The 23,339-nt window shown below is 40.5% G+C and overlaps 1 protein-coding gene across 1 annotated transcript in view; it reads left to right on the top strand.

Annotated features, from left to right (window-relative positions):
* Window positions 1–23,339, top strand: part of MORC1 (MORC family CW-type zinc finger 1) — a 172,369-nt gene that overhangs the window by 119,438 nt on the left and 29,592 nt on the right. Inside the window, exons 18-24 of the mRNA XM_032406239.1 lie at window positions 2,280–2,345; window positions 3,367–3,609; window positions 3,817–3,854; window positions 5,551–5,575; window positions 7,840–7,947; window positions 20,687–20,756; window positions 22,887–22,953. Of these exons, the coding sequence (XP_032262130.1) occupies window positions 2,280–2,345; window positions 3,367–3,609; window positions 3,817–3,854; window positions 5,551–5,575; window positions 7,840–7,947; window positions 20,687–20,756; window positions 22,887–22,953 (617 nt within the window). The remainder of the gene's footprint in view (window positions 1–2,279; window positions 2,346–3,366; window positions 3,610–3,816; window positions 3,855–5,550; window positions 5,576–7,839; window positions 7,948–20,686; window positions 20,757–22,886; window positions 22,954–23,339) is intronic.

Here is a 23,339-nt window from a genome sequence, read left to right as displayed (position 1 = left end):
CCTACAAATGATACATGGAAAAAGAGTCAATCATGCTGGTAATAAGAAACTTTAATTGGCCCTCAACCTAGGAATATCTAAACAGCCAATAATATATAATAATAATGTATATATAATTGATATATACTCTCTACTCTCAAAATAGAGAATGTCTTTTTTATCACTGCTCTTGAAATATTCATAAGGATGACTGTATGCTGAACCACCAAAAAGCCTGAGGGAGACAATGTGACTGTGACAGTGTCTATCCAAATTACAAATGCATATCCCTTTTGAACCAGAAATTGCACTTTTAGAAATTGATTATATAGACATACACAAATACAAAATTACTTATTTACAAAATTACCTATTTTACATGTCATTACAAAATACTTTGTAGAGTAAAATATTGAGAAGACCTAAATGTTTATCAGCAGGTCTGGTTAAATAGATTTTTGTACAACAATATATTAGAATATGATGCATCTGTAAAAGGAAATGAAGTTTTTTTAAGTACTAATAAAGATCTCTAGGATGTATCCTTAGTGTAAAAGCAAGATGCAGACTGCATGTATAATATACTACCATTTTTCCCTACCTCAAAAAAGGTGGGAAAAACTTACTTATATATGCTTCTGTATGAGATTAAAACAGTATCTCTGGAAAGATAAACGGAAAAATAATAGCAGTGGAATGTGAACTGGATAAATGAAGAATGGAGTAGTAAGGAGACTTTTAAAAATATACTTTTAAAAATGTGTATTCCGGGGCACCTGGGTGGCTCAGATGGTTTAAGTGTCTGCCTTCGGCTCAGGTCATGATCTCAGGGTCCTGGGATCGAACCCCGCGTCGGGCTCCCTGCTTAGCAGGAGGCCTGCTTCTCTCTCTCTCTCTCCCTCTACTACTCCCCCCTGCGTGTACTCTCACTCTCTCTGTCAAATAAATAAATAAAATCTTTTAAAAAAAATGTGTATTCCATGTGAATATATTATCTGCATAAACATCTAAAAAGGAACAGTGCTATGGGGTTATAGAAGATAAAGAAATTAATTTTCCTTTGGGGGTTCAGGGGAAGGGAAGAAAGCAAGAAAAATAAGATTATAGAAAATAGTTCAATCAAGAGATGATAAAAACCTTAAAACAATATGGTGACACGAGGCTAGGGAAAATCTTGAATTTAAAAGAAATTTAAGTGGAGAAACCCACACGTTCATCACTGATTAGGTGGAGAGGGTTGAGGGTGATGTTGGACCAAAGCTAACCTAGCTTTGGTGTCTGGGTGTTTGGTGATGTCACTAGTCAGGAGAGGGAATGCATTAGGAAATCCTGGTTGAAGGCGGGTGCAGCTATAGAAGCGAAATAATTGTTTTGAAAAGGTTGTCTTGAAAGATACCTGCATTTTATAGGACGTTCCAAGAGGCATTTGGGTCTCAGAACAGAGGAAAAGGCACCATTTCAAAATCTATGCAGGCCATCCACATTGGAAAAGTTCTCAGCAGAGAGCAGAACCAACCCTTAATCAGTTGGGACTTCCAGTTTTTGGGGTAGGGTACTTACAAGAGGAAAGTAAATTTTATGTCCTAGAGAATCTGGCCGCTGAGCTGGTTACGGCATGGGTGCTTGTGACGCAGTAAATATGATCAGGTGTACTACCATAAAGGAGGTCCAAGCAGACCCCTAACCAGGCTCGCATCCCAAGGGGAATGAACCTGAGTCTGGGGTGCAGGGCCTGTATTACTCTTTATCTTCTCTCGGTGTACTTCATTAACATCTCATCATTTTAAACGTGAACATCATCACATCAAAATATTAGTTTAAAGGGTACTTCTTGTCCAGGGAGAGCAAATGCTTCCTCTCTCTCTCGCTGTGCCTGTGCGCAGAAGCATCATCCAGGTATTAGGCGTACCGCGGAGGCCAGTCTACCCTCGAGAGCCCCTTGAAGCTCCAGCCCCGATTCATTGCAGATGCTGGGACCTGCAAGTGGGGAACAAAGGGTCTCCAGAAAAAACAGACAGGGGCTGTGGAGGCGTGTTTGATACAGCAGTTCTGAAATTGCTCATCAGACATCTGATCTATAATGCTTTGACAAACCATGGCATTCTTTTATGTTACCCGCTCACCACTCATCAGAACGTTGTTGCAGTATATCTAAACTACAGCGGACCCCTTAAACAATTACCAGTGAGGGTGTGCAACCTTGAAACTCCTTTAAGAAATGAAGATTATTGGATTATTGTAATATTCCAGTTGAAAGTTATTTTTACTTACATTTATCTAATGATTTTTTTCCATAAAAGCCTCAGTTTATACCAACAAGTAGGATCACTGAATTCACTACTACCTGCCAAACTTCAGCATCTAAGGTGAGTAATTAAGGTAGGATTTAGCCATTTGTGTCACGTTTCCCATATGAAGGGTAAGACTTTATCAAGGGCCAAATGTCACCATGGTTAATGAGGTTCAGAGAGTGAAGCACTGACACATATTTTTAACTGCCATTATTTTTTTGTCTTATTAGAGTGATACATGTTTATTAGGAAAAACTTAGAAAATAAAGTAAGAGATAAATAAGAAAATTTAAATCACTCGTTTTACACTCTGGAAATGACCATTTTATTTCTATTTTTTTAAATTTTATTATGTTAGTCACCATACATTACATAATGTTGACCATTTTAAATATTTTAATGTATTTTCCATATTTTCTATGGTTATATATGTGTATATGTATATACGTAATCATATATATAGAAAGAGACATTGACTGATTCAGTCTATGGATTTATATTTGCCTAGAAATATGTTGTATATGTAATTCCTACATTGTTTCTTGTGTTTCCTATATGTCCTATTATATTCCTCCAATGTCTGTTATTATCTAAAATTTAAATTTTAGAGAGAATATTATTTGACCTTTAGGGCTTTTCAGTTACACCAATCACACACGAACGTGTGCGCACACACACGGAAAACTCTGCAATTTTAGTTATTCTTATTTCTTAACGGGCAGATGATAGGCTTGATATACCCCATCCAACCTTTAGCCAGGTTACTGACATATATGCACCCGGTTATTGACATATAGGAACCAAAAGTAAGTAAACCTCTGTTGGGAGGAAGTCAGGAAGCATACTGTGTTCTGGCTGTAGTCTTCTGCATCCTCAGAATCAGAAGATTTCTTGGCTCAGGCCTCCTCTGCTGAACCAAACTCATGAATGAGCTATCACAGTGGGATATATTTGCTAAAGCCTATTTTCCACACTGCTCCTTTTTAAAGTTTTTTTTAGTAATAAGTATCGCCTAACGTCATAAGGTTTTGAGGGAAATGATAATTATAAACAAGCTGGCTCCCCAAAAATGAAAACATGTTCTTTGTTATTCCAGGAAAATACGAAAACTCAGAAAGTCAGGCTTAGGGGCGATAACTTGAAGCAGGAATCTCTTGCCTCCTTTGAGCTTTCTGTCAGCCACAGAGGCTGGAAGAGAAACCCAGAAGGGACAGACTCTGATGTAGAGTGTATTGCAGAGGATAAAATTATGAAGTCTCCACGGAAGAAAGCGAAGCCTCAACAGCACAGACGTCTGGCCGCCCTGCCGGAAAATGTCAGCCTAGCCCAGAGGTCCCAGGTGTTTTTCTTTTCTTATCCACAGAATGTATAGTCATTCACTTATTCCGGAAATAGCACTGGGCAAAGGTTTTGCTTCATTTTCACATTTTTAAAGCACTCTAATTATAGCATGCTCATTGTCATCTGAGTTTCCAGGACAAGGTCCCAATTTCTATTTTTTCTTCTCTATTCTCTTTTGAGGGAAACGTCAGAAGGTTAATATCAGCACATCAGTGCAGTGTGTGATGCTCAACCAACTGACGGGCCCCAAAGAACGCCTGCATGGGAAAAGGATTTAAAATCTGTATTTAAGAGAAACATATTCATATAGGATTAGCCTGTAATCTTGAGGATTTTGCATTCAACATTATAGCAAAAATGCTTAGCCAAATTTTACAATAGGTACTTACCCCAGTAGTCGAGGTTCAGGGAAAATGGGATATAATCTTTGTTAATACAGTTAAGTGGTGAGACTGATTTTAACAAATGTACCACCCCACAATTTCCAAATGAGTTTGTTTCTTTTAAAAGAATCACTGCACTCTCATTCTTACAATATTATTCTTATTTGATTCCTTTTTGAGAACTTGCTCTCAGATTTAGCATATAATAATAAGAAAACCTACAGTTCAGTGATCATTTACCCTGTGCCAGATTCAGTGGTAGGTGATAACAGACAGTATCTCACCACCATTTAAAATCTTGTATAAGCTGAAATGCATTGCTTAGTTTATCTGCCTTGTTCATCAAATTTGATTTCTAATGCCTTTTTACTGTTTCCCCAAATGAAATTTACCCTTAAAGGGTAGAGATGGGCCACCAGAGAAAATATTCAAATAAATTGCCATAGGCTCTGAAAGATCAGCAAATATCTACAGAACTTTGTCCTGTGTAAAGTTACTGTGTTAAGCATTGTGGAAGACAAGATATTTTAGGCATGGTTCTTTCAAAAGGAATTATTCTGAACAATTGTTACACTGCAGAAATATCTCACGTGTTCTTTTTTTAAAATCTTTGGCAAATGGTGTATAGACTCTTCTAGAAAATCTTTAGTGACAAAAACTTATTACCTCCTAAGGTAGCCTTTCTCATTCTAATTTTGGGTAGCTCATTCTCTTAAAATATTTGAAGTTCGGTTCCCTGTAATTTTGAAGTTTGGGCCCTAAATCTTTCTTCAAGACTATAGAAAAAAAACTGTCTACAATCGACAGAATTATTTGCCGTAATTACTTTGACTTATAAGTCAAAGTTCATTTTCAGAAGATATTTATTTAACCTTTGCTGTGTCTAAAGTACTGCATGTATCTAATATAAAAGGTAGTTATATCATTTTAGAGTCCTATCTCCTTTAAGCCTGATTTCCACTCATTAACTGGGCAATTTCAAGATTTGGGATTTGTTGACATATTTTATGAGTAGGTTGTATGCTCTAAAAACATAAAAGTGATTGAGAAGTTGAAGTGTGCCCAGGTGTTAAAATAACACATTTTAGACTTTAACTATAATGATTCACTTAGTGTGGGGTGTGTGTGTGTGTGTGTGTATAAAATCATCTATTATGTGCCACTCAGTATGCTAGCCAACTACGGGGGATTTAACTGTGAGCAAACCCACATAGAGTCCCTACTCGCATTAAACTTCCACAGAGACAGACAATCCAATAATTAGACAAATGTAAACTGCTACTGTGGCAGTTTTTAATGACTTAGTAGCATGAGTACTTATAATAGGGGATTTGACCCTTCCTGGGAGGACTGAATGGGAAAAAGTGATGAAAAATCCTGAAAAAGTGATGACTGAATTTTTTAGGATTGAATTCCAATTAAATGGGTAAAAAGAGAGGAAGAGCGTTTCCAGACAATGCAGACGTGTGCTAAAGAAGAATGCTGGTGAATTCAGAGTACCTTAAGACAAGGAAGCTCTGGCAGGGCAGAAAGATAGAAAGGGGCTATGGTGTGAGGTGCGTAAGGAGTGCCCAGAACCATGCAGGTCCTATAGGCTTTGACAAGGGGTTTTGCATTTATCCTAAAAGCAGTGGGACACCATGGAAAGGAAGTGGTGTGATCAGATCTTCCTTTAGAAGAGACTGTTGGCTGAGTATGGAAGCCTGCTGTGAATGCAGGTGGAGCAGTTGGGGCTGTTAACAGTGGTCTCCTGGGGAAACACTGGCCAATGGGGCTGGGGTGATGGCAGCCAAGCAGAGAGGAGTGGGTGCATTCGTTACTTGTGTGTTTGTCTTGAGGAGGAGACACTGACCTGTGTTGGCGATGTATTGGGTATAGAAGGTGAAGCAGAGGGAAATGGCAAGGACTACGGAATTTCTGGCTCTTGCACCTGGTTGGATGGTGGTTCCATTCTTGGAAATGGAGACTCCTAGAAGGTGGCTGGGCCTGTGGGGGGAGATCACTTTCCATAGTTTGACACCTCAAAGAGGACATGCCAAGTGATGAGTAAGGGTAAGAAGAGAAGAAAGACTGGACAGAAGCCTGAGGGATTTTACCATCTAATGGCTAGCTGTCGGGGTCAGGGTGCCCCGGTGATGGTGAAGGTCTGGCCGGGCAGGAACAGGACAAACCAGGCGCTTGTTTCCTCATTAAAGCCAAGAGGGGGAAATGTCAGTTCAAGGAGAATTAGTCAGAGAGGCTAAATTCTATTGAAAGGCCTAAAAAAGTCCATTTACTTAATGACTTAGAGGTAATAGGGATGATCTCAGGAAGAATTTTATTGTTTTTGTTGGAGTGAAGGGGGTAGAAACCAGATTGGAATGGACTGACTAGCAGGTGGAAGGTGAAGACATGGAGACAGGTTGTATGTCAACTCTTGGAAACACAAGATAATTTCACTTCAGAAGATGTTCTGTACAAAAATCTAGAATTGGGGCAGATAGATCAGGAGACTCTGGAATTCCCAAACATTTGAAAAATGAATTTAACCAAGTTTTAAACTGCAATTGAAACAGCTTTCAATTACTTGAGGATTATTTGCAGTAAATTTCTAATATTCTGTCCAGTAAGCACACTGGGCATTACCACTACCAGAGGAGGTGCGGGAAGTGTCATTAATTTTAACATAGCCTAAGTAGATGGAATTAGGAAGGCAGATATGCCCGAGTCAGTCTTATAATGTGCTCCCAAAGCTTGAAAACAATGGCTCTGGATGCTGTGAATTGTGTAAGACTGATGAATCACAGACCTGTACCCCTGAAACAAATAATACATTATATGTTAATAAAAAGAAAATAAATAAAATTCTTAAATATACAGTCAAAAAAAACCCCAAAACAATGGCTCTGGGAATTAGCTAATGTTTTAACTTAAATGTACCACAGTTCAGCTTTATTAACACAGGTAATTAATTAATTGTTCTTCCTAGAGAATTGTTTTTATCACACCCTTGTGTTTCTCAGAAGGTTCCACTTTCTTTATCCTCAACAACTTTCCCCCCATCTCCTGAAAGCAGGGCTCCCAGTAAAAATAATATTCTTATTGTTTCCTACATCTGCAGCTTTTAATTCCCTTTAATTTTCTCTCAGTGTCCTTTGTTAATTCATTCCACTGAACAAATATATACTAAGCATTTATGTTGTGCCAGGGGCTGAGGATTCAGAGATTGTCATAGTTCTTGCTCCTGAGAAGCTGAGAGTCTACTGGTAGCCATTCCAATCAAAGGAGACCTTTGCCTGCATCATACATTTTTCATACCGCTGTTTCCCAACTTTTCAAGTATGAGGACATCTTTTTTAAAAATGACACAGACATCTCACGTAATACTAGGCATGCCTGGAATCTATTGATTAAGAACTATGTAAGAGAAAGCCATCACAGATATTTTGAAATGAATGTATATCTTATGTCCTCACAGCAACATCTACATAAATTTTAAGAGCAATGTGTATATCCATATGAGATGTTATTTATTCAGTGTATGGGCAGTAATTCATGGAGATCGTTTGCAAAATACTACCAGCCCTTTGATTCACTAGTGAGGCCCATGGTCTGAAGCACTCGTTTCACACCTAATTTGCCTTATGATACTCTTATTTTATTGTTGTGTATTGTTACTTAACTTCTGCAAGTGCTTATCTAAATCATATACTTCTTGAGGGCAAAGATCAGAAATTGAATTTCCTGTTTATCCTACAGAAGTTTGCTTCTGTACAGAACTGAATAGAGGCTGAATAAATGTGGTTTAATGTGTACCGGTGATTGCTCCTAACCCTTGTATATTTTCTGTTAATATCTTGCCATAGGCCTCTTCTTGGAAAATCAATAAGAAGCAGAGTCAAAACCTTGTACAGGAATGCCAGGCTTTGATTGAAGTTGAAACTAGCAACGGCGATTATCCAGATATAATCCTGGTGAGATAAATTTCATAGGCTAAATGGCACCTTGAGATTGATTCACATTCATGAAGATTAGAGGAATTCAAGAAGCATGTCATATTAGTACCTCAAAGTAACTGAAACATTTAATTAAATAACCTAGTTTTTAGGTGAAGAAACAAGACTCAGAAAAGTTAGTTACATATCCAAGGCTATAGAAACGAATGAAAATAGAACTGGGGTTTGTATGTCCTGACCACTAATCCATGATGCTTTTCATTTTAATTGTCATGGTGAGAAAGTTTAATAGTATGCAAATCCATATAAATGATACGTATATGTATATAACTTGAAGGTCAGCCTGAAACCTATATGCCCAAATCCAAAGCATATGACCCTTTCTGTAATTTATAATATGGATCCCCACCAGAAAGTGTAATTCTTAATTGACTTAGGTTAGGCCACTGCCAAAAGCCCTAGAGAAGTCTATTCAAGAAATACAGATGTATTTCTGTTTACTCAAGAAATCAGATGTATCCCTGATTCTAACGTTGGTAGTCACTATCTAAGAGCTTTGTATCTGACTGTCCTGTAGATCCCAGCAGACTCACTTTGCCTCACTGATGCAAGTGTGAAAGAAAGCCTTTGGTATTTAGGAAGAATTGACTCAAGGACTGGCCATGTGAGGAACACTGCATCTGTGAAGCCACGTTAAAGACGTTGTCCAGTATGCTGTTTAGTGTTCTTTGCACTGTAATTTAAAACTTCATTTAGACATTAGAATTTCATGTCAGGAAAAAATCTATTTGGTGCTTCCTTTTATTAGAATATGAATTGTATTGCTCACTATAGTGAGTTCTCTTTTTACTTTGACCATCAAGAAGCTTATAGCTAAACGTTAAATAAGAATAACTATAGTCACCTAAATGGTTGCTGTCTGTTGACATGATAATATAAGGGAGAGTATTTAGAAAGGGGCCTGGCCTTGCCAGGGTAGCTCAGTCGGTTAAGTGTCGGACTCTTGATTTTGGCTCAGGTCATGATCTTAGGGTCGTGAGATCGAGCCCTGTGTCGTGCTCCATGCTGGGTGTGGACCCTGCTTAAGATCCTCACTCTCTGCCCCCCTCCCCAGTGCACATGCGCATTCTCTTTCTCCCCCCCACCCTCCAAAAAAGAAAGGGGCCTGGTCTCATTGTACCTGTCTTTAGGTGAGATATCTCAGAATGCTATTTGGAATTGTGGATTAGGTTTTATTTACCAGCAAGCCAATAAAGACCATATGTCTTCTGACTTCAGCCTAACGTCTGTGCCCATCAGCAGAAAATCATTGTCAGAAGGCACACAGTATAACAGTAATGGAGGTTTTATTTAAAAAATTTTTTTCATGATGAAATATTTCAAACATAGTACCATCAACTCCTGTGTGCCCATTTCCCAGCTCCACAGGGACCAACTCACGGCCAGTCTTGTCTCATCCACGTTCCCTGCCTGCCCCCTTACTCCCAGGCATCACATGGCTTCTTCCATAAACTGTAATTACGTTAAGAGGCCATCTGAAGGGATGTTGAGAAGGTCTAGGAGTCATTTGTGAAAGGGAGCAGGAAAAACCTTCGTAGTGACAAAAAGGAACAAGTAAATCCAGGATGTGAAGAAAGGAAACACCAAAGTATTTTTCAAAAGGAAAAGAGTCAAAATTTAATCAGCAACCAGAAAGGAAGAGGAAATGCAACTAGTATTGTAGAGAACATGATGTGGCTGCCCCCGTGAGCCACGTCAGTGCCCACCTGCTTTCTAGAATCCTGTCGGTCTTTCACGTAGCCCTCCCTCTGTCCCCTCCCTAAGCTTTGCATACAGCTTTTAGCGAGGACTTTTTCATAAATTACGTATGACATTTATATTAAAATTGTTGTCTTTTTATGTAATAGTTCTCAAGTTTTATGTTACTTGTGTGTGTGTTGGGGGGGCTAGGATTTATTTGTGCCCCATTGATCCTCATGGGAAGTCTGTTCTCAGACTCAGGGTGCCTGATTTATTTCGATAAATATGAATTATCCACAGATGCACATTAATTTCTGTGTTTGGCTGTAGTTGCAGTAATTCCAGTAGGAAATAATTGCTTCTGAGTGTTTGTACTTTCTTAAACTCATAAATTAAAAAATAATTCTTCTTAACCCCTGGCCTTCTACCCAATTCTTGTCTCCCTATAGTGCTTCCATTGTGTGTGTCTGTGCACATGCTTTAATTCTGACTCCATACCTGTCTCATTTAAAGAAGGAAGGCACTCAGGACCAACGGTGCTGCAAGAGGTTATCACTTAAAGAAACAGAATTAGCTACTACACTGACACTTCTCATCTCCCCACAACCGGGTGGTTTTTATTAATTTGGTGAATTTACTGGGCCCAGGGCCTTATTTTCAAGTGTAATAGGCTGAGAGATATAGGTTCAGCACATCAAAGAAAGCCCACCTCACAGGGATGATTTTACATTATCCAAACTGATGGGACCGTTGTATAATATCGTAATAGCAGTTGGGTCATTTGAAAGATAAATACAGCTTCCGTCCAGTTGGAAGGCACACGCTGACTTACACCGTGCATTCTCCCCCTTTGTGCCAATCTGCATGGGCTGGCCAATTATGGTCTGACAGTTGCTGGTGAGTTATGTGCCTGAATATTTAAAAGGTTTCCAGCTAAGACAGGCTGCCGTGTCACCCTCCCCCTAAAGCATGACAGTGGTGATGTTACCCACATGACTGGCTATACCACTAAACGGGGCACTGGCCCAGCACCCAGGCCCTGTTCCACCTGTGCTCCTAGGAGTGTATCTTTCTCATGTTGAATGGAGAACGAGTCCGTTCCTTTAAGCACCTTCTTTCCTTTGCTGTGTCTGTCCGTCTGCCTTTTGAACGGATTTTTTTTCATAGTGGTGTACTTCATTTTTCTCTTTTCCAAGTTCCGGGCACACCTCCCTCGGGCTGTGCTACGTTTGTGCAACTTCGCCTGAAATGATGAGAGTACTGATGGCTGTTCAGATCTCTCTCGAATCTGACCACTGCTGGTGACTGCCGCCATGTTATCATTCATTCTCCCAGATCATCTTGTCTGCTGTGGCTCAGGGTTACAGCAGTTGGACCTGTTTTCCTAAGTTCCTCCTCCTCTCATTCCACCCCATTCTTGACTGAATGTTCTTCATATTCTTTTCTCTCCAAGGCCTATGGTCTGTGAAAGCTATTTTTTTTTAAAAGATTATTTATTTATTTATTTATTTATTTATTTGACAGAGACATAGCGAGAGAGGGAACACAAGCAGGAGGAGAGGGAGAAGGAGAAGCAGGCTTCTCGCCGAGCAGGGAGCCCGATGCAGGGCTCGATCCCAGGACCCTGGGATCATGACCTGAGCCAAAGGCAGACGCTTAATGACTGAGACACCCAGGCGCCCCTGAAAGCTATTTTTTAAGAATAACATATTCTTTAGTTTTATTTCTTTTCTCATTGAGATAATGCTCATTCTCTAGTCATTTTTAAGGTTTGTCTTTTTTGTTCTACACCGTTTCTCACACTCAGCATGCTCCAGGATCATCCATGTGGCACTGGGCTTCATTTTCCTTTTCTCCAGTTGCTTCTGATCCCATAGTTTGCTGGTGTTGCCTCTGGCATTTTTTTTTCCTTCTTGATATTAATTTCTGCCTGGCCTTCTAGCCAGCACGGTCCGTTCATTTTCAAAGTCCATGCAGTGAGAGTGTTCTTGGTCAGACCTTGCATGTCATTTGGCACCGTGGAAGTCTCCAACTGGGACTCAGTTAAAACTCTAGGCATTTTCTAGAGATTAAAAAACTGTCATGAAAATAATGAGGAGTTTTTAAAGAACATCTTAAACCTCTTCAAAATGCCCTAGGTAGCCTCCCCGTTGGACCCTTGGAGACATTACGTGTGGGGTATCCGTTTGCACTGCAGCAAACTTCTTTCATTATTTTTCATGATCTCGTTAGCACAGGTATTGTCCCCTCCACCCCTTAAGGGGAACTGATGTGATCCAGATTTATTATCTCTGACCCTGTAAAACTTTATTCTGAAATTCTCCTGTGTGTGTTCCTGTGTATGTGTGTGTTAGTGGGGTGAGCCTTTCCTCTTTCTTTATGGCCATGATGAAATTCAGGTACTGTGCTTCACGTGTATCATCTCATCTGATTTTTCTGAATTTAACCTGAGGGGTTAAATTCTCTTTTCATCCCCATCTTACAGGTGAGGAAAATAAACTTGCTCAGGGTCACACTGCCAGGAAGTGGTCACCTTGAACCCGAGCTGTTGAGTTTGACCTCCCACTTTTTTAACCTCGTCTCCTTATGACTTCTCCCTTTATCTTCCATCTCCCTGCACTGTCCTCCATGTCTGTTCACCTAGCCCATTCCACACAGATTGGTTGGAGTACACAGACTTTACTCAGGGGCAAGAATTTCAAGGTACAAATAGATACTGCATTGAATAACATTCAGCATTTTGGCTTTGGTTTCCTAAATTCTGTAGATGGGCCTTCTCCAGGCAAGAATCTTGAATTCATTTTAAAAAATCAGTGCATAGTCCTTGCCCAGATTAAGCTAACTTCCCTTTAGCTCATGTCTCCCCTTATCCACCCTAAATCTGACCTATCCAATAAAGTTTCATCTTCCATGTTCAAAACACATACCCTGCCCTCTCTGATTCTGAACTCTTTCTGTCTCAGGCATTTCTAAACCCATGTGTAAAGTTCAGATTTGTCCCCGTTAACCCCAGATGGGAAGGAAGTAGAAATTCTTTTAGGTCACCCCCTGTAGATGCACCAGCCTCTGTCGGGGGATCAATGTCTGAGTGAAGGTTGCTGCAGTTCTGCTTTACTAGAGCATTGCCCTGTGTACTGTTGTAATTAAGAGTTTGTCTAAGTTCAGTTAAAAACTCGAGCGCACTGCTATGTGATATATTGGCAGTTCAACTTTACTCCAGGCAAAAATTTGGCATATGAGCCCCATACCACATTGGTGCCCCTCAAAATCAAGCCATCTGATCAACTGGCACTGCACCATGCTTAATAGAAGAAATAAAAATAAAAGCAAAGGAGTGGGACTAGATTATCGAGCATCCTAGCAAAGAGGTAACAGTCTCAAGTTATGTCACCAGATGAGCCATAGGAAGAGACTGTGCAGACTAGATGTCCTAGGGGGTCTGCTCTGAAAGGGGACTGGGAAAATTAGGTTGCTAGGCTACAGCAGATGGTCAGGAAAGCAAACGATCAATTTGAAGAAAGCTTCAAAATTCAGGAACACCAGGGGAATAACATTACCAATGCTGACAGTAAATCAGAGAAGTTGAGTGGGAATAATTTTCTGAGACTCGAGTCAGAGCGTAAAAGTATCAACTTTTTGTTGCCCTTGTGCATGCTTTTATGCATCTTGGGGGAGCACGTGCTCCAAATTGACATTATGCATATTTTCTGACTCTGATAGGAAGCAACATTTATCTTCTTCCTAAATACTGGTATTTGTCATTTTTCTAAATTATATAATAATCTTTTTTTCTTTTTCTGCTTTGAATATCAGTGGCAAACCCAAGTTGCTAAGACAGTGAAAGAACACCTGTCGTGGTTACTTCAAGTTAGGTTAGACCTGCTTAGTTAATAAGCAGAAACCCTACTACCTTTTTGGTTGGCTTGACTTGAGCCTTTTTGCCCGCTGTGGTCATGTAGGCCTTTTTTGGCTTGCACCTGGTCTCAGGAACAGACTGGCAGATGGATTCATTTTGTTTTTCCCAATCTGCAGATACTTAAAAAAAAAATTGATGGCCAGATCATCGTTGACAGATGTATTTTAAGAGTTTGGCAGTGGAGTCTCTGTATTTGCTATGAAAGATGTAACCTCCGGTGTCTAGCCCAGAATGTGGCACTTTGTGGGGCTAAGGAAAGACATGTGAATAAAGGAATGAGTGGATGGAATCATCTTCCTGTCTCAGAATGAAGTCCTTTACCAGTTACGCCTCGTTAGCTCTTTGGGGGCATCTTTCAAAAGAGGCTGAATCCAGCTCAGGAAAGTCATCAACCAGTTCTGAATCTCTAGGGCCACTGACAGGATCTCTGTTATATGTCAGATAAGCTGGGAGCCATCTGGAATAGCTGATGAGTCTCCAGTGTCTGGGTCTGTGCTCTGTGGTAGCCAAAACCAAACCACACCACAACACCCAGAAACAACAGCTTTAAGCCTTCTGTTTTGGCATCAGTACTATATGACAATGAAGTTAAAAGATGACTCGGTAACCCAAGAGCGGGTAAAAAAGGAAGGAAAGCAAGTAACCTGCATAACCAGTCAGTCCCTAAATCAGATGCATTTGCCCTAAATACGCATCATTTTTCCAACTCCTAACAGAAATTGTTTTTTTAAGGGGAAACTCCAATGGTATTGCAAGAAATTGATTTCAGATGATCAAAGTTGTCTTAATTTCAAAAGCAGGCCATTTCTTAGTTTTCCTGGTTGATGATGTTACTGTTGCCTCTGAACTTGCATAATGCTGTGATTGTTGCTAACAGTATCAGAAATTTCACAGGCAGAGCCAACTCCTTTACGGAATACAAACCAGAGCTGCCCTAAGGGCTGTAGAGGAAAAAATGGCTATACTCACTCTCCACAGCATAATTCATCAGCTCATCAGCAGACTTACAACAGACACAGAGACAGCATGTGATACAGCCCCTGACCCAAAGGACGATCTTGGGAGCAACTTATGAACCTGAATATTCAAGTGCCAGTGTGTGGACTACCAGTGACCATGCACCAATTAAGACAAATGTACAAACAATACTATATCAGAGATTCTGAGAGACACCATATATATATATATATATATGATCCTTGCTCTAAAGGAGCAGGAAAATTGGAAGAGAATTTTACAAAACCACCTGTTAACATTATTTTACAGAAATTTGACAGACTCTGCGCTCTGACAGACTGACCCAGGTTCAAAGACCTACATGCCACTTACCGGTTGTATCAACTTGCGGTCTTCTGTTTTCTTATCTATTAAATGGAAATAATCTTACCTACTCTCAAGGTTGTTATGAGAATTAATGTGATGATTTGTGACAGAATGAAAATAATTATTTGTGTTATGAAAAACATTTTTAAACACCATTTTCTGTAATTCTGAAGAGGGCAAGTTCAGCCTTTATTGGTTGAGCCAGGACATGGGAGCAAAGAATGAAAATTGAGAGACTATGGAAGCAAAGGGAGAGCTGGGAGGGTGCGTGTGAGGGGTTGGGGAAAGGAAGAGGGGCATCCCGGAAGCCAAAAAACATGGTACTGCAGAATTGGAGAGGCTGGAGGGGGCAGTGTGCGGAGAGAGGTGAGCAGGCAGCCAGCAGTCGAAGACGTAAATATAGAGGTGCTTCATGGTGATTTGAAATAGATTTTTGCCTTATGTAGCCACTTCCTCCATTTGTCAATACAATCTTCAGTGAATTCTGCACATTTATTTGTGCTTTGTAGAGTTGGATTTGTTTTGGGGAGATGGACCCAAGTTTCGAATTCTGCTCTGAAGTATCATGTAAGAATCAAGGCCACTGTAGGATCCCAGTCTTATCTGGGCTCCATAGATAAGATGCTTGGCTCTTAATAATAATAAAAAACTATTTGTAATTTGCTAGTAATAGTTTTTCAGAGAAAGGAAGAAATCAGTATGGTCTGGAGTAACTGAAAAGGACATTTTGGAAAGAGTAGACCTTATACTTGTCTTGAAAGGTGCGAAACACAAGAGGGAAGGAGAGAGAGACATACCACATAGAACAGCACGGGCCAAGGTGTGGAGGTGCTTATAGGGAATTCTGAGGACAGCCTTCTGGTTAGAGCAGAAGGTGTGTTTTAAGAAGTACTGAAATTATGTTCATGTAACTTAGAATCACATTGAGAAGGGCTTTGAAAGCCAGATACAGAGTTTGTACTTGAGGTAGTAACCAGTCAGGACCTGTGGGAAGGTTTTGAGAAGGAACATTGGATCATGGAGATTTTGTGTAGGAAAATGAATCGGGTTGTGGTGATGCTGTTGTCCTGAACAGAGGAGAAGAAAGACCAAAAAATCAAGTAGGATCTGCTGCTTAAGGATGCAGTATAAGGATGACAAGGAAAATGGAACCATTTGGAGGAAAGCAGAGCAGACACTGGAGGGAAGCATGGAAGATGAAGCAGGGAGAGCAGTTTGGAGATGGCAGCCAGGAACGGCATGCTGTTGCAAGCAGGAAGAGAAGAGCTGACAGGATCGGAGAGGGTACCCATGGGACTGAAGATTTGAAGTTCCAGCAAACCCTGCAAGTGTCGCGATGTCCTTTGGAAGCAAACTGGAGCAAAGGTGGAAAGTTAGGGTTGGTGATGTTGATCAGGCCATTGTTTGCATACGGGGAATGGTTGGACCCCTGAAATTTTAATAGGTTTGTTGAGGGATTAAGTGTGGGTAGAAAAATAAAGATCCCGGGAGATTTGGGACACAGAAGGTTATAGAATTCAAGGGAAGAAGGAGCAGCGAGAGACTTCTTCATGCTTCCTCATCTCAATAAATGGCACCACCATTCACAGCTACTCAGGCCCCAGCCTAGGAGGCATCCTGAATTCCTCTCCTTCTTTCACACCCGGCACTCAACCTGTCAGCCAGTCCTGCCCAATCAACCTTTGAACGTATACCCTATGTGTCCACAGCCGCCACCCTGGCGAATTCACCAACATCTCTCGTCAGGGCTACAGCAATAGCCCTGTAAATGATCTCACTGCTTCTGTTGGCATCCACCGTCGAAAAATCTGTTTCATCTAAAAGATAGGTCATGCCGTTCTCCTACTCAGAACCCTCCGATGGCTTCTGCTAACACTTCGACCAGAATTCAGCGTCCTTCCTGTGCCCTCCAAGGCCCTAGGTGACCTGGCCTTGACCTCTTTTGAGTTCTTATCCCCTACCACTCATCCCTTCTTTCTCTTCACTGTGGCCACCCTGGACTTCCTTGGCCTCCAACAGCCTGAGCTTATTTTTGCTTCCCTGACTTTTCCTTGGATGTTTGTAATGCCTGGATTCTCCTCCCCCCAGCCCCCAGCAACACGTATGTCTGGTCAGGACTTTCTGTGATTCTGTGAGTAAACTGAGTGTCCGTTACTGTCATCGACACTGGAGATACCACAAGAAGATGCTCCCTGTCCTTGTGGTGCTTCCATTCCAGTCAGGGAGCCAGACCCCAGACAAGACTAATAAGTAAACTGTGTTGCAGGATAGATGATGGCAAGGGCTCAGGAGGAAAGGAAAGCAGAGGAAAGGGGGAGGAAGCATGGTGAGGCTGAGTGAGTACAGTTCTGTATAGAGTTGGCATGAAAGGCCCAACTGAAGGATGTGTGAAGAAAAACTAGAAAAAAGTTGGAGGAACAAGCAAATCAACAGCAAACAAACCTAACCTTGAGAGAGGAGGGCACCTGGCATGGTTGTGAAGTGGGTAGAGAGGAGGAGACATGGAGGGTGCGGGGACTTAGGCTGTTCTCGGTCTCTTACCTGTGTTACTTCTCTTCGCAGAACTTAATGTCACCTGACATCATATCACATATCCATCTTTTTATTTACTTAACACCTATTTTTCCCTCACTAGAAAATAAGCTCCATAAAGGCGGGACTTTGTATTCTTTATCAGAACAGCGTCTGACCCATACTGGGAACTCAATTTTAGGGAATAAATTTATGGATGAGAGGGAAGCCTGGAACGTAACGTGCACTGTGGAAGAGTGAAAACAGAAAGGCCCTTTGAGTTTGGCAGGAAGGCGTTACTGGTCTGGTAGCCTTTTTGGGTCCTTGATAATAATAAAGGTGGAGATAGAGGGGCAAAGAAATAGAAGGAAAGAAAGCAGGTAAAGTAATACCAACCAGTTTTTAACGCATCCTTAGCAACAGCTGAATTAGAGAAGTGCTACGCAGCTGACTGTGGTATGTTTTTTTCCCCTCTCTCTAACTTATTTATGATTTATTTATCCTCTTAAATAGATACTTCACAAAATTGAGCTTGTGGTATTATGCTGATCCATTGCATCCCTTGGAGAACTGACAAATCCCGCTCTGCTCCTTGTTAACATAATTTTAATTAAGGTATCTAAAACCGCATGTTAAAACTTGACTATAATCTCATTTACTGTGTGGGAGGTGTTATCTATTCATGACTGAGGTAAAATCTTAGGAAAGAGATATCCCCAAACTGCAGAGTATGAAACACAGTTAAGCCTAAGAGACAAGAACACTTCTGTAATGAAATGAAGTAATGTATATGAAAGAGCGTTGTAAGCAGTATCAAAATATACAAATAGTGTCATCGAAAAGACAGCTGTATGTCTTGTTGTCTCAGCTTGAAAAAATTCAGACCTTCAAAGCCACAAGTATATTGTGGTAGAAAAGAGCATCCTATGAACTCAGATATTTACAGTGTTATTTAAAAGGGAATACTGTGAATTGTTTATCCAAAATCTTTTAAACAGCTGTATGCCAAAGAATAAAGAAAATGCAGGAAAGGAAAAGAAGATAATCTCTCCTGCAATTTAGATGGGAAAGCTTTGTGTAAGTACCATTTTTGCAGTGAGAGGACACATCTGACTCTCATGGAAACAACCTCTATAAGGCATGGCTCAAAGCAGAGAACTAAACAATAAAATGCAAAAACAGTTAATTTCATGAGGCTGTGCTAATAACACCACCAACAAAAGTTCCTACTGAGAGTGCTGTCATTTTGGTTAATCTTGGATGCTTCCATCTTGTCTGATTTTTATCACAAGGAAGAGTTACCAAAGAAAAGGAACACATTCTGAGCTGGATCATCATGGATTACAACAAAGTGGTTGTAACTAAAGGCATTAAATAGCTCCTCTCGTCCGCTTATCTTGTGGTTGCTGTTAACTGCTGTGGGAAATAGTCTATGCTGCTTATAAACTGGTCAAAAAATATTTAGTTCGAAGTTAGAGGCACTTAAGGCATGTGGATTTCCTGTATGTATCAGCATATTAGAAGAAAACTAAGTTTTATGATATATCAGAGAGAAATAAGATGTACATTGTTAAGGTCATTTTGCAAAATGAACTTTAAAAAATACATGCGTTTTATTTACTTCTGGGGCAGGAATTTATTTGCAGTATAAGTACAAAACTATTCTGAAATGAACAAAGCAGCTTAGCATCAGTTTTTTTTTTTTGAGATTTTTATTTATTTATTTGAGAGAGAGTATGTGTGTGCACAAGAGTGGGGTGAGGGGCAGAGGGAGAAGCAGGTTTCCTGCTGAGCAGGGAGCCCGATGCGGGGCTCGATCCCAGGACCCTGGGACCATGACCTGAGCCGAAGGCAGATGCTTAACCGACTGAGCCACCCAGGGGCCCCAGCATCAGTTTTATTTCCGCCTACCTAACAAGACTTTCCTCGTTACGGCTTTGAGTGAAACAGGAGCAGCAGTGATTGACAGCCGTCAGGTCTTTTGTTGCTAGGCTACATGTGTGCCCATTTAACCTGCTTCCTGACGGAGCACAGTTTCTAGAATGCCATGTAAAATATATGCCTGTGTTTCCTGGGAGGGGAGAAAAAGAGAGGTGATCGCCTCTCCCTCCCACATTTGTTTAGCAGGGCACAGCGGGCTTGAAAGGCGAAGGGTACAGACACAGTGGGCAAGCTCCAGAGAACCCACAGCTCCGCGCCTTCCCCCAGGTCATAGAAGTGGGGAACACGGTTGTATCTCAGCGCATGTTGAAGGGTCTTCGGGTCAGGGAGCTCTTGCCTTACCCCTGCCTTCTCCATTTCTGTTTTTTACTGCCTGTTCCTCCACCTTCTCACAGATTTACAAAATACACGAAGGGAACATTCTAGGTCCATTTTCCTGAAGGGTGTGAACTAACTGTCTTTCTCTCTCTCTGATCTAAAGAAATACATTTCCAAAATGTAAGTTGGTTTTGTGTGAGCCTTGCAAGATGGGTCTTCAGGCTTCCCAAAGCTGTGGTAGACATGGCTTCTGGATGGCACATTCTCCCCACCCCCCAGCTCTTCCAACCCCCACTTCCGCCCACCCACCCAGACATCACACACACACACACACACACACACACACACACACACTCACTCACTCACTCACTCTCAGGGGCCACCAGCCCTCTTGGCTCCTGCATTCAACACATTAAGGCTCTGTAACCCCTTTTAGGCAGATCTCCTGCGATTTTATCAAAAGATAAGGTGTCCCAACCTTGTCCCCTGGTTGGCCCAGGTACACTCCCCATCCCTATCCTTGTCTTCTTCCCCATCATGCTGTGGGGCCTCAGGCCCCAGGCCCCAACCTCCCCAAGGTTTTCATTGCACTGATGTTGAGCTCATGCTCCGTGTCTCCTCTATATCGACCACCGGTGTGATAAGCCTCCTCAAAACAGCACAGGTTCCATGGTTGCTCCTGGTGAATCAAATACCTGGCTCATTTGTTGGAGTCATTGTTACATCCACATAAGATATGGATTTTTAAAAATACCTGTACAAATATTGATAGAAGTACAAAAATCCTGATAAATGGTAAAAGTAAATATGACAATTATGACGTAACCTTCCTTGAGACGCACATCAATATTCTTTTCTACAATGCGCACAATTGTCTCCCTTCATAACGTGCATAAACTGTACTTCTCTCCTCTCTCTCTGATATGGCCACTGATACTCAGGTCATTTCGCACCCTATAATGTAGCTTATATTTTTGTGCAGCTTTAAGTAAACAGCTTATTTTTCAGGTTTTAGATAAAAGTGACACTGAGGTCTCATTGAAACAAGAAAAAAAGGAAGTTTCTCTTATGAACAAAGGTAAAAAAAATTCAGTTTACCTATATTAGCTGTGATGTTTGAGTTGTTTTCAATATGACTTACGTGGCACATCTGATGTGGGATATAGATCAGAAGTTTGGTAGCAGTTTGGATTTTTAAAAGTTAAAATGTGTTGTTCCAGAAGTGGGAGGAGGGCTGGGTGGAGAGTGAGCTGCCAATCCCGTGTGTTTTAGAAGAGCCAAGAGACACTCCCTTCCCAAGGAGAGTCCCCCCAGCTCCGCCACACACGGCCTGACGTCTCCAGCAGTAGACTTGGACCACTCTCTGTGTTGAATTCTGTTTCGAAATTTGCAGTAGATTGATATGAGCTCTTTTATTCAGACTGTATTTTGAAAATTATGATGACAGTTCTCTATCTTCAATTATGTAGTCCTTTTCCTGCTTTTCATGATTCCCCATAGACCAGTTCACCAACACATCCATTGGTTCCTTTATCCCCATGGGACATCTTTTGTCTCAAGTGAGAGATGAGCTTTTTTTAAACTTAGAGTTGCCATCTTATAATATTCAATCCAAAAACGATTTCTTTGGATAGAGAAGCTGGAAGCAAACTGGACTCAAAATTTTGTTTTCTTAGCGTCCATTCATTATTATGACCAACCCCTTTATTATGTGTTATTATGTGTTATATTATTATTATCATACCATCATACTCTCTTTTATTTTAATATTCTACCATTGGGCCTGAGCAGCAAGCCCATCATTTTCATGGTCCTCCTCTTATTCTGAAATAAGTTCTAAAGTTTTTCTTAGCCTCTTTGACAAGCCTCAGTTCCTTTTGGCTTCATCATTCCCAGTCCTTGTATTGGTCCATGGCATCACTCTGTGCTCACTTTTGATCATAAGCTCTCCCTTCATACTTTGTTACTCAGGTAACCTAATCAGCCATCCATGCACATCTTTATATTTGAACCCATTAGTGAGGTCCCTAAGAAATCACAGTTTTTTATTTCTCATCTTAATTAGGATAATTTGCAATTCCACAATCAGTATTTCTTTTGTAAGGCTTTCTTAATCTTAAAGCCAGTCTTTTATAGAAGTTTTAAAGTATTAACATGATTTCAAGTACGTGCCTGTTGGATTTCCAAATCGTAATGGAAAAATTGTTAATACAATTTTGATCCTAAAATTAATATTTAATTTCAAATATTCATCCTGCGTTTGGAAAGAACAAATTGTGAAATGATTTTAAATGACTGTAATTATAGATTAGTTGGCCGTTGGGCTAAAAAAATTTCACTTTGTATGCAAGCCAGTGAGTAAAACCAGTGGCACCTGCAGTATGCTTAGAAAAGCTCTGTGTTTTCTCTTTTATATGTACCTAAAGGAGTCAGATCCTCAGCCATTCACCCACCATCTAAAACTTCCTTTGTCGCTGTGCTGTTCCACTTGGCCTTTGATGGCCCTCAACTTGTTGGCAAGGGTTTACTTGGTGCAATAAGATATGTGGACAGTTACCGCAATGAATTCTAGAGACAGCTGGAAGAATGACACGTTGACTTATTGTGTCTACTGCCTCCAAGACACTCTTAAAACCAATCCAAGGAGTCAGAGCATTTCTACTCTTCTGTGAACTGTAGCAAATCACTAACCTCTCTGCACATACAATAATGAGGTTCCCTCAGTGAGAAGGTTGACTAGAGGACACCAGGTCTCTTCCTGCTTTAAAGTTCGACTCTCTACTAGAGACATGTTTGGGGTTGGGATCTGTTAGGATGTTTTTGAACTGGAACCTAAAATGGAATAGAATGGGATTCTAGGGGGAAGACAGGAGGTTGTTTGGGCAGAGTCTGGTGAGAGAAGGGAATCTGACGGCCCCAAGCAGTCACCCCATGCACACCAGTCACAGATAATAAGCATCATAAAAAAGAACTTACAAAAAAACAAGTTACAAAGGCTCTTGCATTATTAGATACACCATCTACACTTTATTAAAAGGTTATTATAAGTTGCATAAAGAACATATTGGTGCATTTTTTACAAGAGGTTGTTTGGAATACAAAGCCAAATTATCTATAAGTAGTTAATAAACTGCCGACACTTCTTTCAGTTCACGTTATTGTGTGATCATCAAAATGTGATTGTCTTCATTTTGTCTGTCTTTTGAAGAAAAACAGGAGCCGTGCAGTGATACTCCAGAAATAAAGAGAAACTCTTCATTACCTAACCGGGAAAGGTGAGTGTACTGCAATTACACAAATTCTAAGTGAGTGCAATTATACTGTTGCAAAGTAATTATCAATGTTTAAATACAAGAAGAAAGAAAATAATAGCAACAAGCAAAGGCAATTAAGAATGGAACCAAATTTACAAAGGAGACAAGAAAGAATAGAATACGGCTAGGTTTCTTACCTTTTTCCCAAACCTGTTTATTTTCTTTTGTGAGGATTTGGGGATAATGAAATGGAACAGGCTTAACTTCCTACTCACAGTGAGCAATTAATTCAAATTACTGTAATGTAGTCAAAGAACTGAAAATGTCATATATGTATAAGGTGTGAATATGCAATCAGGAACCTGTTTTTTGTGTGGCTCATTATCTTATTGTTATACATATATGTA

Source organism: Phoca vitulina, unplaced genomic scaffold (assembly GCF_004348235.1).
Source record: "Phoca vitulina isolate PV1807 unplaced genomic scaffold, GSC_HSeal_1.0 scaffold8, whole genome shotgun sequence".
NCBI classification, from domain to species: Eukaryota; Metazoa; Chordata; class Mammalia; order Carnivora; family Phocidae; genus Phoca; species Phoca vitulina.
The sequence above is the reverse complement of the archived record's forward strand: the minus strand, read 5'-3'. Positions and strand labels throughout refer to the sequence as shown.